General features: G+C 38.9%; 1 protein-coding gene across 2 annotated transcripts in view; it reads right to left on the reverse strand.

Moving 5' to 3' along the window:
* Positions 1 to 12,815: 12,815 nt before the first annotated feature.
* LOC131410567 (uncharacterized) overlaps positions 12,816 to 14,823 on the reverse strand; it is a 55,781-nt gene continuing 53,773 nt past the window's right edge. The window contains exon 2 of one of the 2 annotated variants that reach the window (XR_009221296.1): positions 12,816 to 13,400. Coding sequence is in view for 1 of the 2 variants with exons in the window: in XM_058548671.1 (XP_058404654.1) it covers positions 13,216 to 13,400 (185 nt within the window). In the remaining variant the exon portion in view is untranslated. The remainder of the gene's footprint in view (positions 13,401 to 14,823) is intronic. The other variant, XM_058548671.1, reaches the window with a different exon arrangement.

Below are 14,823 nucleotides of genomic sequence, written 5' to 3' on the forward strand. Positions count from 1 at the left end.
TGTATCAAATTACTGATAGGAAATAGCCAGGTGTAGAGATAGTAGAATTGAAGAATTTCATAGAGAATTATTTAACAATTGTTCATATCTTGTGTTTTACATCTTTGATTAGGGTAATATTTTCACCTTTTCCTTTCCTGGTGTCTCTATCTTTCTCAACTTTTCCAAGAGACATATTTATATTATCCTCTAAAATTTTAGAGAAATTTTTAAAAAGTTCTGAAACATTTTAATTTGTATTAAATTAATGTTGTTGATTTTGTATATTGGAATAGCACTAGATTGCAAGTTAATTAGTGATAATTCGAGATTTAGTTTGGTAAAAGATGGTAGTTGGAATTAATACCAGGATGTTTGTAACCTAGTTCTTCTTCATTTTTTGATGTAGTTTTCAAAGTGCCAGAGCTGGTCATTTTTAATATAATAAAGAGTCTCATTTTAAAATATGTGTTCCTGGAGAGGGTGACGGAAGTAAGTAGAAAATAATTTACTGTAGTGACTTGTTTTTCTCTAATGGATCTGTTATAAACCCAGCAGCCATATAGCATTCTTTTTTCCAAATGACCTGATGGCACATAAATTTTCTTGCTGTGAATCGAGCAATCTGGGATCACACTATCTTCTCCCTCCTAGTCATGCTTTCAGTTGTAACAGTGACATTGTCAATAATATAGTGACAAATTTGCACACAGTCTAATATTTACTAAAATATATATATATCAATTGCAAACTTTGATAACATAATTATTAAGTAAGGAACTATTTGCAGTGCACTTAAGAACTGATTGCTACACATTACTGTGTAGTGACATCATGGTTAAAACCATTCTTTGCAACATGTGGCCCATTTCAACTTTATTTTAAAGGAAAAGGTTCAATAATCTTTTTCTTTTTGAAGAAGAAAGAATTGCATTTCCATCTTAGAAAATTGAGAACTTGTTTTGTGCCTTCGTTTTTGTCTTCAGCTCTTTATATTGCTTATTAATTCACATGTCCAGTTACTTCAGATTCATGGTGCTACCTCCTCTGCCTTTTTCATGGCTCTCACTTTAATTTTTCCATAATCCCGTCTGTGAGAGAGGTTTCTCTCCACCTTCATATATCAAGGAAGGAACTGACCCTCCTTTATGTGAACTTGGAGACAGAGGCCAAAGTGAAGCCTCAGTGCCCCTCCCCACCAGTGAGCGGCAGAAGGGCTGCAGATTCCTGTGAATTTTTTTCTCCCCTCCTGGCTTTCTACATAGTTGGCATTGTCTCCATGGAGGAGCCCAGCTTGTTACAATCGAATTTTTGAAGTCTATAGAAGCTGGTTGAAGGATGAGACTGGCTAGAAAGGACACAAACAAGCAGTGTGCTCCTAAAGTTGGTGGCGGAAACATTAAGAAGAAGAAAACCTTTGCATTTATCTTCTTTTGTCTTTATCTTCTCGCTCTTTGTTTTCCTTTACTTATATGGTACAAACCCTGTCCACCCCCCATGGCGGGTTTTTTTTCCCTCAAATCCCCAATACATAGCTGTATATCTTGGTTGTGGTTCAACCCATGGTGGTTCTTTTTCCTAGAGTCCCCTTGCATTTTATACATATCTCTTTAGTTCAAATTATTTCTGTACTGTAATTTACCTGTTTATACATATCTGTCTTCCTTGCAGACCCCCAACATTTCAAGACCTTTGGGCACATAGTATATACTTAAGTATTTGAGTGAATCAATGAAGATCTTTTGTTGAATAAGATCTAAATAAATAAAATACCTACCCAGCACACGAATGCAAGCATTTGAGAGAGAGTTTTGTGTCTGCTGAAGCAGCCTGTGGACAAGTTTAGGGGCTCAATGCCAAGGTTACTCAATAGATTTAGATAAAATGAAAGAGATAATTAACTTCAGTTTTAAAATTCATGGAGAACAGAAGCAGGATATCTAGGTGTGACTCAGGACTTGATCATTCTTGTTGCATCTTTGAAAAATCCAGTCCTTTATCTTTCTATGAACATGTGACTGGCCAAGAGAGTGAACAGAGGACTGGCTTTCAGAAAGGCTATTTTGTCACAGGAAATCCTGGAGGAAAATATATGGAAGGAGAGCTGGTAGAAACATGGCAGAAACTTTTTGTGTAGAAACCCTAAAAATTGTGTTTACATGCTGGCTGAAAGAATTGTAATCCAAATTTTCTCCAATATAGATTTGAGCAGCTTTTAAATATCTAGGTATACAAAAGGATTACAATGGAAAATAGATCAAACCTAAAGGAATTTAGGATGGAACAATGAAATGAAGCTGAAATAAGCCAGCGCACTGAAATGTGTTTCAGAAGGACCTGCAGTTTTTTTTTTAATGTTTTAATTTTGTGTGTGTGTGTGTGTGAGGAAGATCAGCCCTGAGCTAAAATCCATGCCTCTCCTCCTTTTTTTGCTGAGGAAGACTGGCCCTGAGCTAACATCCATCACCAATCCTCTTCCTTTTTTTCCGCCAAAGCCCCAGCAGATAATTGTATGTCATAGTTGCACATCTTTCTAGTTGCTTTATGTGGGATGCAGCCTCAGCTCGGCCAGAGAAGCAGTTCGTCGGTGCGTGCCTGGGATCCGAACCCAGGCTGACAGTAGCGGAGCTTGGGCACTTAACCGCTAAGCCATGGGGCTGGCCCGAGGACCTGCAGTTTTTAAAAGTAGTTGGAAATGTATCCCTCAGGTTTAAAGTAGAAAGGGAAATGGGAACAATTCTCTATCATCTCATGTCCATGAGATTAAAAGCAACAGTCTCTCAGAGAAGCAAAACTTCTCTGGCCTCTAATGTCCCAAAAAAGTGTTTTGAATGGTGCCTAATGAAAGAGATTCTGTGTGACGTAATGCAAATACAGTGTCATCAGCTCATTTTCAAGTTTAGTTCAAACACTTTAGGACAAGTTCGGTTGAGGCAATGCAGAATTCTATAAGGGGCCAAGGAAGAGGCTGACAGCATTCCCTCTCTCAGCTTCTCACTTGAAGGGAGAAAATGTTCTTGAACAGATTGACCACGTCTCCTAAAGATAATGCTCCATCTTCAATTTTTCTTTTTTAAACTCAGCCCACATTTCCCCTTACATATGCAAGCTAAGGCCTGAGTGTAGACATCCTTTGTTGGCAATGAGGAGCAGATCCATGCTATTAAATGATCAAATAGGCAGAACATACGGTTGGGCCCTTTCAGGAAAATTACAGGTTTAACCCCACCTTCATTGGTGGAGGACATGGTATACCAGAATTAAAATATCTACCATTTATTATGTAGTTAATCATAAATCATGTTATTTAAATGAAATTTAATGAATTCTTCTTCTATTAAGTTGACTAGACTTTAGTCAACCTGATGTATAATTTTATATAGGTGCATTTTTACTTAAAATGTAAAACTCTTTAGAGACAGCTTCATTCAGTTTTAGAGGTGTATTTTGTATATTTTGGTGTGATTTTATTTATTTTCCTTCATAGCAGAGAGGCATATCCTAGTCTTTTTCTTGCTGCCCTCTCTCTACGAGATAAAACTCATCCAAGTTTATTTTGTTTTTTAAGGCATAGGCTTACTTTGTGATGATACAGAGATCATTTCTGAAACATATTTAGAACTGTGGGGAGCCCAGAATTTTAGATTATGCTCAGAATTTTGTGATGTAACTTCAAAAAAAATGGAACATTTAAAGTTTTGCCAGGAAAGTTTTCTCCTACTTTGCTTCACAGTAATTAAAAAAAAAAAAAAAAAAGCAGTTTAGTTTCTTAATTCTTCAGAAGGGTGAGTGAAGCATTTGGCAGGTTTAAATGTACCCTTGAGAGAGCTCTCTCTGAGTTACTCTTTCAAAGCAACCATCCCAGTTGATGAATATTTAATGGGGACTCTGTCAGTCCCAGAGATGAGAGAGGCAGTTCCTAAAGCTCCAGCAGGTCCTGGGAGAGGAGAGCACTGATAAGCAGTGCCATCAGAGCTTGGATGAAGCGTGGTCATTCTCAAGATGTTAGAACTGAGTGGAGTTCTCAAATGCAGCCCAGGGACTCTAGACCTGAGCCCTGTTCAGAAGCCAGTTGAGTTGTCATTTGCTCTGAGCATGGTGTTGTCGGGGAAGAGGGAGGAGCCCCCTCTTCCCTTTTCCTTAAGGTTCTTCTGGCTGGCCAAATAATTAAAAGACAGGTTAGCAGGAGAAAATAATACCAAGTATAATAACATGTATACATGGGAGAAACCAGGGAAACTGAGTTTCTCAACACAATGGCAGTGATTCTCATCTTAAATACCATCTTCAGCTAAAGACAAAGGAGGATGTCGGTGTAGGTAGTGTTTTCAGATTTCAGAGGGGAAGAATGCAATTCACAAGGAAAGGGCAATGTAAATATTTGTCAGAAAATTCTTTACAGGGCTGCCTATAGAGAATGTGGTTAGAGAGACAGAAATCACAGTAATCAAGAGTATATAAGGCTGGCCCCGTGGCTTAGCGGTTAAGTGCATGCACTTCGCTACTGGCAGCCCAGGTTCAGAACCCAGGTGTGCACCGATGCACCGCTTGTCCAGCCATGCTGTGGCTGCGTCCCACATACAGCAACTAGAAGGATGTGCAACTATGACATATAACTATCTACTGAGGCTTTGGGGAAAAAAAAGGAGGAGGATTGACAATAGATGTTAACTCAGAGCCGGTCTTCCTCAGCAAAAAGAGGAGGATTAACATGGATGTTAGCTCAGGGCTGATCTTCCTCACACACACAAAAAAAGTATATAGATTTAAGACCTCTCCTTCTGTACTGATAAGAGTTTCCAGAGACAAGGCCATACCCCCCCTTCCCAGCACATGGAGGGAGATACCTTTACAAATGTAAATATTTGGTAAACAGAACATTGAAAAGAATGGCCTTATTGAGGACCCTGCCAGGCTGTCCATACCCAGAGTTAAATTCCCTTAGGCAGTTAGTGGGGAACGTCAAATGTCCGCCAGAGAAAATAATCAAAGTAACGTGATATATTTCAGGGTGGTCAATTTTGATTTCCCACAGTGTGTTCTCTCTGCTCGTGCCCCTTTTTGCCATTTCTCATGCTTTCCCTAACTCTTTCTCTTTCCTACACCTTCTTTCTTCTTTTTTCTCTCTTTCTTACTTTTACTCTCTACTATATTCCTTCTCCTTATCATTTTTTTCTTCCTTCTCTCATTGTTCTCATTCATTTTCTTTTTATTTTGTAGTACAGTTACTCTGTACATCACTTTCATCTTAAAATCTTGACCCTCTACAACTCCTATACTTCAGCTAGCTATTTTGAAGAGAGTATTTTGATAAATTTCTCTTAGATGTTATAACATGCTGATTCAGGGAAATAAAAACTATCACGAAAGGGATGGGGATGGAGAATGAATTCAGTTCAGGTAGTCATGAAATAAGACAGAGGGAAACTGAGAGCTTAGGTGTGGGTGTTCAAAATATTTCCTGATACATCTTTGTAGTTCATTGGTGTGGTAAACTGCACACAGTCTTATTTACTGTTGGAGCCCAGAAGTTTGCTCCTCTGGGCAAGTCAGCATGTCTTGGCCTATAGAAAAGACGCTAGGAAACACTGCCTGCATTTCTAATGTAAAGAGCTGTTCGTGTTCCACCAGGAGACCCTTTGGGCTCTTCCCTGCACTATCTGAATAGAAACAGAGGAAGAGAAGCTTCTCTCAATCTGCACAAAGCCGGGACCCTATCTTGAGTTTGAGAGGATTTGCATGTGACTGAAAACACAAGTGTTCCCGAGTTTGGATTTGCTTTAATAGGATCTATTGGCTGGCTTTGATGTTAAAGGTCTTTATTCAAAATTGACTACCTCTAGTGCTAAGTTCAGAGTGGAGATTTGTCAGTATAAGAGAGAAGAATCCCTTTTTGATTAACTCAGTGAAATATAGTATTTGGGAAAATGGTTATATTTGAAGGCCACTTGTTAATATTCTGTTGCCACAGTGACATCTGTTGGTAAGTGACTACTTCATGTTATTCTTAATGATTTCTGTTTGAAAGACACACCTTGAGCTTGATAAATAAATGGCAAGCAATAGGATATATTGGAGTATATGAGGAAGCCATTTGGGGTAAAGCTAATTCGGCCTGAATTTGTTTTTCCAAAAAGGCCTGTGGCCTGCATTGTGTAACTGCTTTGCCATGTCCCAAAGAGAAGAGTAAATGCCTTTAAGATAAGGATGCAACTTCCCCACCACTGGCATTGCCTTAAGGATAAGCATTTCTCCCTAATCTAGGATTTGATTGCTGCAGTCATCCTGTGACCACCCAGCTCCAGACAACAGACCTGACACCAGCCAAGCCCATCGAGACAGCAGACCTGCTCCCCGCTGTGTCCATCTATAGCTATTCTGGCAGGGCAACCTGGCAGGGCGGATCTTGTTATAGTAAAAGAGACATTGCAATCATATGTGATACTTTCTTTTTGACAGTATGTAACTGCTCTGTACACCCCACTTCTTTGTTGCCCTTCCTTCCTTAGGGAAGGAAGGCCCCAGGCCACGGTCCTCAAAAGTTGGCTCATAATAAACTCACCCCAATTTTGATTTATAGTTTGATTATGGATTATTTACATCGACAAGCTGACATGCAGGAAGTAGTAAAGGCACAGTGGTATCTGTGTTGCCAGATATAAAATCTTTCCTCCCTCTTTCCCTTCCCAGGATGCCCACTCTTCATGGTTTCACCTACTTCCATGCTGTGCTCATTCTTCTGATAACTCCTTTCATTCCCTCCTACAATTACTCAACAAATATTTAAACACCTACTCTATGCCAGACTTGGGATACACTAAGGAAAAAATTTTCTACAAAATCTCTGTCTTTACAGAGTTTGTTTTTGTTGGGTAAGAGAGATAATGGCTAAGTAGGCAGACAAGTGAATTACATAGTCTATCATGTGATGATCTGTTTCATGAAGAAGGTAAGTGACAGGCAATGGGGAGAGCTAGGGAGTGAGTGGGTTGCTACTTTAGAGAGCCCAGGGAGGCTGGAGCAAGGCCCAGAGGGAAGAGACAGGGCAGGAGGACATGCAGATGTCCCAGGGCTGCAGAGATGCTGTGGAGGGACTGTGACTCGGATGTCAGTGGGCAGCAAGAAGCCAGTGTGGCTGGAGCACAGTGAGCAAGAGCAGAAATGCAGAGAAGGTTTGAGATGTCAGGGAGGGTGAGCAGATGAAAGAAGGCCCCTGGGCCCATCAAAATTGCGCTGTAAGTGAAATGAAAACTTTCAATGTCATTTAACTATACGTTATACAATTTAAGTAGTAAATACCTTTTGTTTTTCTATAGCCTTGTCACGTACATCAACTAAAATGTTGCTAAATTGGGAATGTCTAAATTATCCCCAGGAGTGACTGCTGTATCTTGTCAGGCGTCTGGTCTGCACAGCAGTCGGAGGTGGGAGTGACTTGACAGTCAGGAGATGAAGTCTAGTCTTCAGGTTGCCACCAACTGCTTGTGTTATGTCTCATCTGTAAAACGTGGAGGATGGAAAAGACGAGTGGTTTTCAGACTCCGATCCATGGAGCACTGGGGATTCCTGAAGGCTTTTTGTTTTTCTTCTTATGTTTGTAAACATCACTGCAAGCTTCACGTAGAAGAAAGTGTCCCCTAGCTTTAAAAAGATTCCTAGACTTGGTTATCCCTCAGGTTTTCCAGTATGAAGAATTTGCAGTCTCACAGACTCCCAAAGGACAGACTAAAGGAGCACAATCCCTTTCTCCCGAATGTCTCTGGTGACAGTGCTCATCATCTCTCATTCAAACCAGAAAGTGATTTGTCAATAGTGAGATATGGCGTTTGAGACCCCATCCTTCAAGATGGCTGAGTTGTCATCTATCATTGTACAGACTTACGATAAGTGAATAATATAAAAAGTGAATGTCTCAGCAGGTACTTTCTGGCACAAAATAGAAACTAGGAATTGAGAAAAGTAATTATGATTGATGTCTGTCAATAAGGGCATAGGGCTATTCTAATTTCAAAAGTAATTAACGGCATGAGTGTTAGTCACTGTACATATTAAATATATTGAAAAGCAGTCATGTTCTCATAACACAGAAGTATAACTGGAAGATAAACTGGATATTTTTGGTACTTATAGCTAAAGATATATTTTATTTAGTTCTATTTTCTTTTTTTTTTTAGATTTTATTTATTCATTTTTTTCCCCCCAAAGCCCCAGTAGATAGTTGTATGTCATAGGTTCACATCTTTCTAGTTGCTGTACGTGGGACACGGCCTCGGGTTGGTCGGAGAAGTGGTGCCTTGGGGCGTGCCCGGGATCCGAACCTGGGCCGCCAGCATCAGAGCGCGCGCACTTAACCGCTAAGCCACGGAGCCGGCCCAAAGATTTAATTTATTTATTTATTTTCCCCCCAAAGCCCCAGTAGATAGTTGTATGTCGTAGCTGCACATCCTTCTAGTTGCTGTATGTGGGACGCGGCCTCAGCATGGCCGGAGAAGCGGTGCGTCGGTGAGCGGCCGGGATCCGAACCCCGGCCTCCAGCAGCGGAGCGCGTGCACTTAACCGCTAAGCCACGGGGCCAGCCCTAGTTCTATTTTCTGATTGAGGAAATGAGAAAATTTATTTTTTAGTATACTGACTATCTTCTTCCTTTCCAACATAGAATCTCAATCTGCTATTTTGGAAACTCCGAAAAAAATGTTCAAATGTTGTTCAACAAGTAAGAAGATCTTGTTAGGATGTGGAATCCTTTTCTCTCTTATTTGTCATAAAATTGTGACAAACTCTGATTTATCTTCCTGTCTGCCCAGCTGGCTAGGCCACCTTGTTTCTCTAAGCCTGCAGGGGAATCCAATCAGCTGGAAGGGGATGTTTTCTTCTACTTAGACTTTGCAGAGGAAATCAACCTTGAAGTGGAACCGAGCACATGCTTTTCAGAAGCTGCATCATTCTCTACCCAGCCAGAACATTGGACCTGACAACAACTGGATCCAGCAGAAAACTGGCCACTCTAGGAGATGTCATGTGGAAATGTGCTTGGTTGGACTGATAATGACAAGGATATGATTTTTAACAAAATCTCTCAGAGCTTTTCTAAAATCAAATAATATTCTTAAGTTGCTTTAGTAGATGGAACATTAGTTAGTGTCTTTTTAATTTCCACAGCTTTTTTTTCTGTTACTAAAGAAGCCACATTTTATGTCTTTTTTTCTTGTACCAAAATGGACTCACTATTAAAAAAAGGAAACCTGCAAGAAAGGAAACACTCATATGGGATAGAAATTGTGGATAGCAGTTGCTACTTTTTATATAAAACTATCTGTTTAATCTATTTATACTTTCTCCCAACTTTGCTTTTCAAAATAACTTAGTATTAGAAATTACCAGTAAGAAGAGGGTGTGCTCTCTTGAGTGTGGCCCAGTAGAAGTCAGGCGACTGAGACGTGAGTTCTAGGCCCAGGTATGTTTCTGGGTAGTGTGTGACAATGTACTTAGGCTCTCTGGAACGTAGTATTCCTTTCTGTAAAATTACAGAATTTGATGATTTTTGAAAACTTTTCCAAATATTAAATGACTTCTCTTTTAAAAAGAAGCAGACATATCCTCCTTAAACTTAAAAATTATCAAAAATGTTTTGTGACCTTTCACTTGTCAAGAACAACTGATGTCCCTTTAATTACATTTATTGAAAATAAAGATCATAAAAGTATAAATTTAGTAATCTAATAAATGAATTAGCATAAAAATGATCCAGGAAAAAATTTATGATCAATCAAGATACTACATTATGAAAGTATTACTGCTTATTACAGTATATAAAATTATGACACTAAAGTAGCAGGTTTTTCCAGTTTGTAAGTTTATATTGTTACTCACATATCACTATTAACCCTATTATGTTTTACAAGTAATAAAATATCTTGAAAGGAAAAAACAATAAACCAGCAGCCCTGCATTACACATGAAAGTTGTGCTCCCCTGGAGGGAAAATGAGGATACAACATTGGTCGAGTACTTCATTTTGTAATCCATTGGTGCCTCTCAAAACTATAGCTATTATTGTAAAAGTAAAGATACTCTTAAGAATAGTGCCACAAAACAGGTTTTCCCAGCTTCTTTTTGTCAAAGCTGAGACCTACATCAGGCTGGGGCACTTGAAGAGGCATGGTGGACTCAGCTGAGGGTTACTTAATTACTGTGAGATGATTAGCAAATAGCGAATAAGATGGAGAAAGATTAAAAAGAGGTAAAGGGAAACAAAGCTGGAAATAAGAATAATAGTGCCTTCAAAATATCCTCTCATTATTTTTATAGCTTTTTTTTTTTTTTTTGAGGCATGACTAGGATAGTATGTTAGATTTTTCTGAATCCTTATCTCCAGGGCATATATTACTGAGTTCTTCATTATATATGAAAATGCCAAAGAAAATCTGGACAAAAGTATTCTATATTATCAACAAGGACAAAACATGTACAACATGTTAATTTATTATTATTATATTATTTATTATATTTTATATAATTTATATATATAATTATATAATTTTATATTTATTATTATATATTAAGATTCCAGCTGTAATAGTCAAGATATATATTCACGTGTGTAAAATTATGATGATTTTCTATTTTTCTCGGACTATGAACCGTGGTAAAATATACAGTAATAAGCAGAAAACCTGATGAACTAGGTGATTTAAAACACTTGATATTACAGCTTGGCCATTCGAGGGTGAAATGGATGAATTTAAATTTCACACCATCTCCTTTCTTTGTAGCCAGTGAAGTGTCTGGAAGACAGAAAACACATAAAACTAATTGAGAGTTAACAGTATTTGGAAGCAGTTGAGGTTAAGCACTCGACAATGATGTTCCTTACTTCTGGAGCTATTGACTCTTTGTTATGAGTTTACTGTATAGGCGGGTTCTCTTCTTAGATGATTTGTGTATGTGTCATAGAAGAGAGACAAAGAAGGAGAATTAACTGTCAATCTACTGTGCACCGGTTCCTTTACTGTATTATCTCATGCAATTCTTACAGTAATCTTTTAAAGTAACTATTATAATTCATATTTAACTGATAAAGAAAACCATGTTTACAAAATTGATCAAGGATAAGAGGGAAGATCTGAACATCAGTCTGTTGGGTTTTATGCCTCATATTCTCTCCACCGTGATAAAAATGGTACTTCAACATGGGTACTCACCGTCTGGCTATTTAATACCAGGTCCTGCCAACAGCATTGGATGAGATGAGATGAGAAGTTTATTTCCAAAGTTATTCTACTATATTTAAACTATATTATTTATGAGTCAGATGTCAAGACATGTTTTAGAGGCAGAGAGAGCAACTGATTAGTTCACCTACACATTTTTCAGGTTCATTATAACTTTCGTGTGCCAGCTTGTGTCAACTTTACCAACTTTAATGCTTCACTGTTCTTTTTTAAAAAACTCACAATTTCACTTTTCTTGTAAAGCACCTTGCTGTTTTCTTCTTAGTCACTAGATGGCAGTTCTGTATGTCTGTAAATTACCACTGCAGCAGGAAACGAGAGGTCTTAAGCCAGTTTACTCTGTACAAATGATGGCCATAGGAGGATTTCTGGTCCATCAAGGCTGCCTGTGTTTTTCCGTGGCCGTAACGGGGATGTCTAGGACTGCTTAGTCAGAGGCACGAAGCAGAGTCAGAAAGCATCCTCTAAGTTCTTCTTCAGATGTGCGTTCAGACACCTGCCCTCTCACCTGAGTACAATGGAGTTTGTTGAATATGTTCTGATTCTTACTCTCTCTGTAGTTAATAAGTCTGGGAGCTCCATACCCCTAGAAAAAACACATGACTCATAAAGCCTTTTCTCAACTAAACGGAGTTGAGGGTTGTGGTGTTGCCCGAGAGTCTGATGCTTAAAGAAAATACAGCTGGTGCTCATGAGGAAGAAAGAGGGTCAGCTACTCCTGGAGGGCTTTTATTGATGCTCCTATAGAATGAGCAAGTTTAAAATAAAACCACATTGCTTAAACCTCACTAACTGATTGTTTTATTTTCAAATAATGTGCTCTGAAAATCTGCTATGTCTAAAAAACTATTTCATAAAACTGAAACAATTCTGTTTTTTATTCTCTGGTATTTGAAATACTATTAAAACTGTAACTCCTTTAACATTCTACAATATACAAACAGGCAAATATCAATTATATTCTCTAAAAATATTTGCTCCCATGCTAAATATTAATATATGGTAGCAAAACTGGTTACCACCCAGTTTTTAACTAATTTTTTGCTTTTGAAATTACATATAAAATTTGTGTTTTGAAGTATTTTCCTAAAACTCAACATCTTTCTGACATAAATGGACTAGTTGAGAGGTAACTAGAATGAAATTTGATCTTTAAAACTCTAGCTTTATGTAAGAATTGATAATATCAGGCAGTTGAAAGTTGAGTCTCTCCACATTATATTTATTAATTGTGAACAGCCACATCTATTACCAAGTGCTGAATAATAAAAAGAAATTAAACAATATCAGCACTCTTACCCCACATGTGGTACAGTTTATATGCAAATAAATTCTCAAAGGTCAGAGAAATGCTTATGATTTCAGATAACTGGTAATATACTTCCTCATTCCAGTTTTAACCTCATTTGAAATTGACTTAAAATTCTTCTCTTAGGATCCTGGTCTAATCAGTGCCCCCTGCTCCCCTCAATGCCTCATTTGATTGCAAAGTTATCTGAAGAATTTAATATTCTTTTCCATTTGTTCTCTTTAAAATATCTGTGATAGTGATTTTTATACAATGACCAGTTGGTACAATTTATTATTAGTTTCAGAAATATCTTTATTTAGGAACAAATCAAGGAAATGTAGCCAGAAAAACCCAGGACCCTGTCACCGTAGCCGAATCAATGAACGCAATGACCAGGGACTGAGGAAAAGAAAAGTGGTTTAATTTTGCCAGCAAAATGAGGCTGTAGTGGGCACATGCCCCAAAATCCACAGTCCTCCTGAGGCATTAGGAGTTGAGGCTTTTAAAGGAAAGTCTGTGGGAAATAATATATCCTTGGTGACTGATTATTTGTTGGAGGAGGGATCCCAGTCTTCTGGCGCCAAGCCGGCTGTCATCTCTATCTACAGCGGGAGATCTAGGGCTCCATCAACCAATCTTCTCTCATCACCAGAAATTTGGCCTTGGGGTGTGGACGGCAACTATTGCCAATTAACCATTACAGTTTACAAGGTTTTAGGTGGGGTAGGGGAGCTGCGGCTTTGCAGTTCGGCGTCCTCCCATCAGCCTGCGTTTAGCTGAGTTAGGGGAGCTGCAGGTGTCCTCTGTTTGTCTGTCCCTGTGATGAATGGTGGATTCGGCGCCAGGAAGCGGGAGTTGGGGAGCTTCAGCTTCTTGATAATTTTGAGATCTCAGTCTCCCTGTAACAAACCACAAGAACTGGTAATTAGTCAGAGTTTCAGTTTGTAGACACCTGGGCTTTCAACAATTTATTACCTCCATTTGTCTTGTGGAATTCAGGAACACAAAGGGTAAAACAACCCATATCTACATGTGAATATAACTTAGAGAAGCAGAGAAGGGGGAATGAGTGTTTTTTGATTTAACCCCATATATGGTGGGTTCAATGCTGGGGAACAGATATCAGGGCCGGCATCAGAAACAGATGTGAGGAATGTGGGATTGCCTAGCTGATGGTGCTTGAGGGATTCCTCATGGGAGTCTTGGCATAGAAAAGTTTAAAGAGTAAAGCATCATTGGTCAGATCAAAAGTGTGGGGTGAACATAATTCTGAAGGAATAATGATGGAGATATAAGAACAAGAAGCCACTTGAATTGCGTTGGAAGGTATTAGACACATCAAAGAGCTGGGAAAAAAACCTTGTTTAATGTAAGTTCTTTCTAAACTCTAAGGCAAAAAGTAATAACAATTTACATGGTAATTATAAGCCACAAAACAACAATTCACAAGACAAGTAAAGAACTAAAGTAGAAACCAGAGTAAGAAAAATAGAGGTTAAAGGAGAGATGGAGAGAGATGGTTGGGGTCAGAAAACAGACTATCCTTGAAGTCTCCCTCAGACTCTGCTCCTTCTTAGTGCTCAGTAAACACTTTGAGCCCATGAGCCTGGGGAGGGGCAAAGTGAGAGGTGGTTGGGAGGGGAGACAATGCAAGGATACCCTTGTGGAGGCACTAACATTGAAAATCAGTGACATTTTGCCAAGGTGTTTACCATAATATATTAAGGATTATCTGGAAAGTTAAGGATTTTTCTGGAATGTACATTTTCATTTTATGGAAACTCCAACTGGCTTGGAGAACGATTTAGACATTTCAGCTTTAGAAATAAACAGAGGGGTTGGCTCGGTGGCACAGCAGTTAATTGCGCACACTCTGCTGTGGTAGCCCCGGGTTCACAGGTTCAGATCCCAGGCGCGCACCAATGCACCGCTTGTCAAGCCATGGTGTGGCGGAATCCCATATACAGTAGAAGAAGATAGGCACAGATGTTAGCCCAGGGCCAATATTGCTCAGCAAAAAGAGGATTGGCATCAGAAGTTAGCTCAAGGCTGACCTTCCTCCCCCCCCCCAAAAAAAGGAAAGAAAGAAATAATGAGAATCTTTTCTGTCAGTTTTAAGAATGAAAACCAGTTAGCATCTGGAAAACAGTTGCAATTTGACATGAGAATGTGAAGAAAGAATTAGATGTCACACGTTGTTTTTGCTTTTCTCTGGGGCAGTAGGGCTTGCAGGGGGAATGAAGTTCCATCTTTGCTCTATTGAGTTTGAGAAGGTGTAAAATTCATTTGTGCTGGGCAACACTGTTGACCTGTGGAGAAAGA

The sequence above is a fragment of the Diceros bicornis genome, chromosome 10 (assembly GCF_020826845.1).
Source record: "Diceros bicornis minor isolate mBicDic1 chromosome 10, mDicBic1.mat.cur, whole genome shotgun sequence".
In the NCBI taxonomy this organism is placed as follows: Eukaryota; Metazoa; Chordata; class Mammalia; order Perissodactyla; family Rhinocerotidae; genus Diceros; species Diceros bicornis.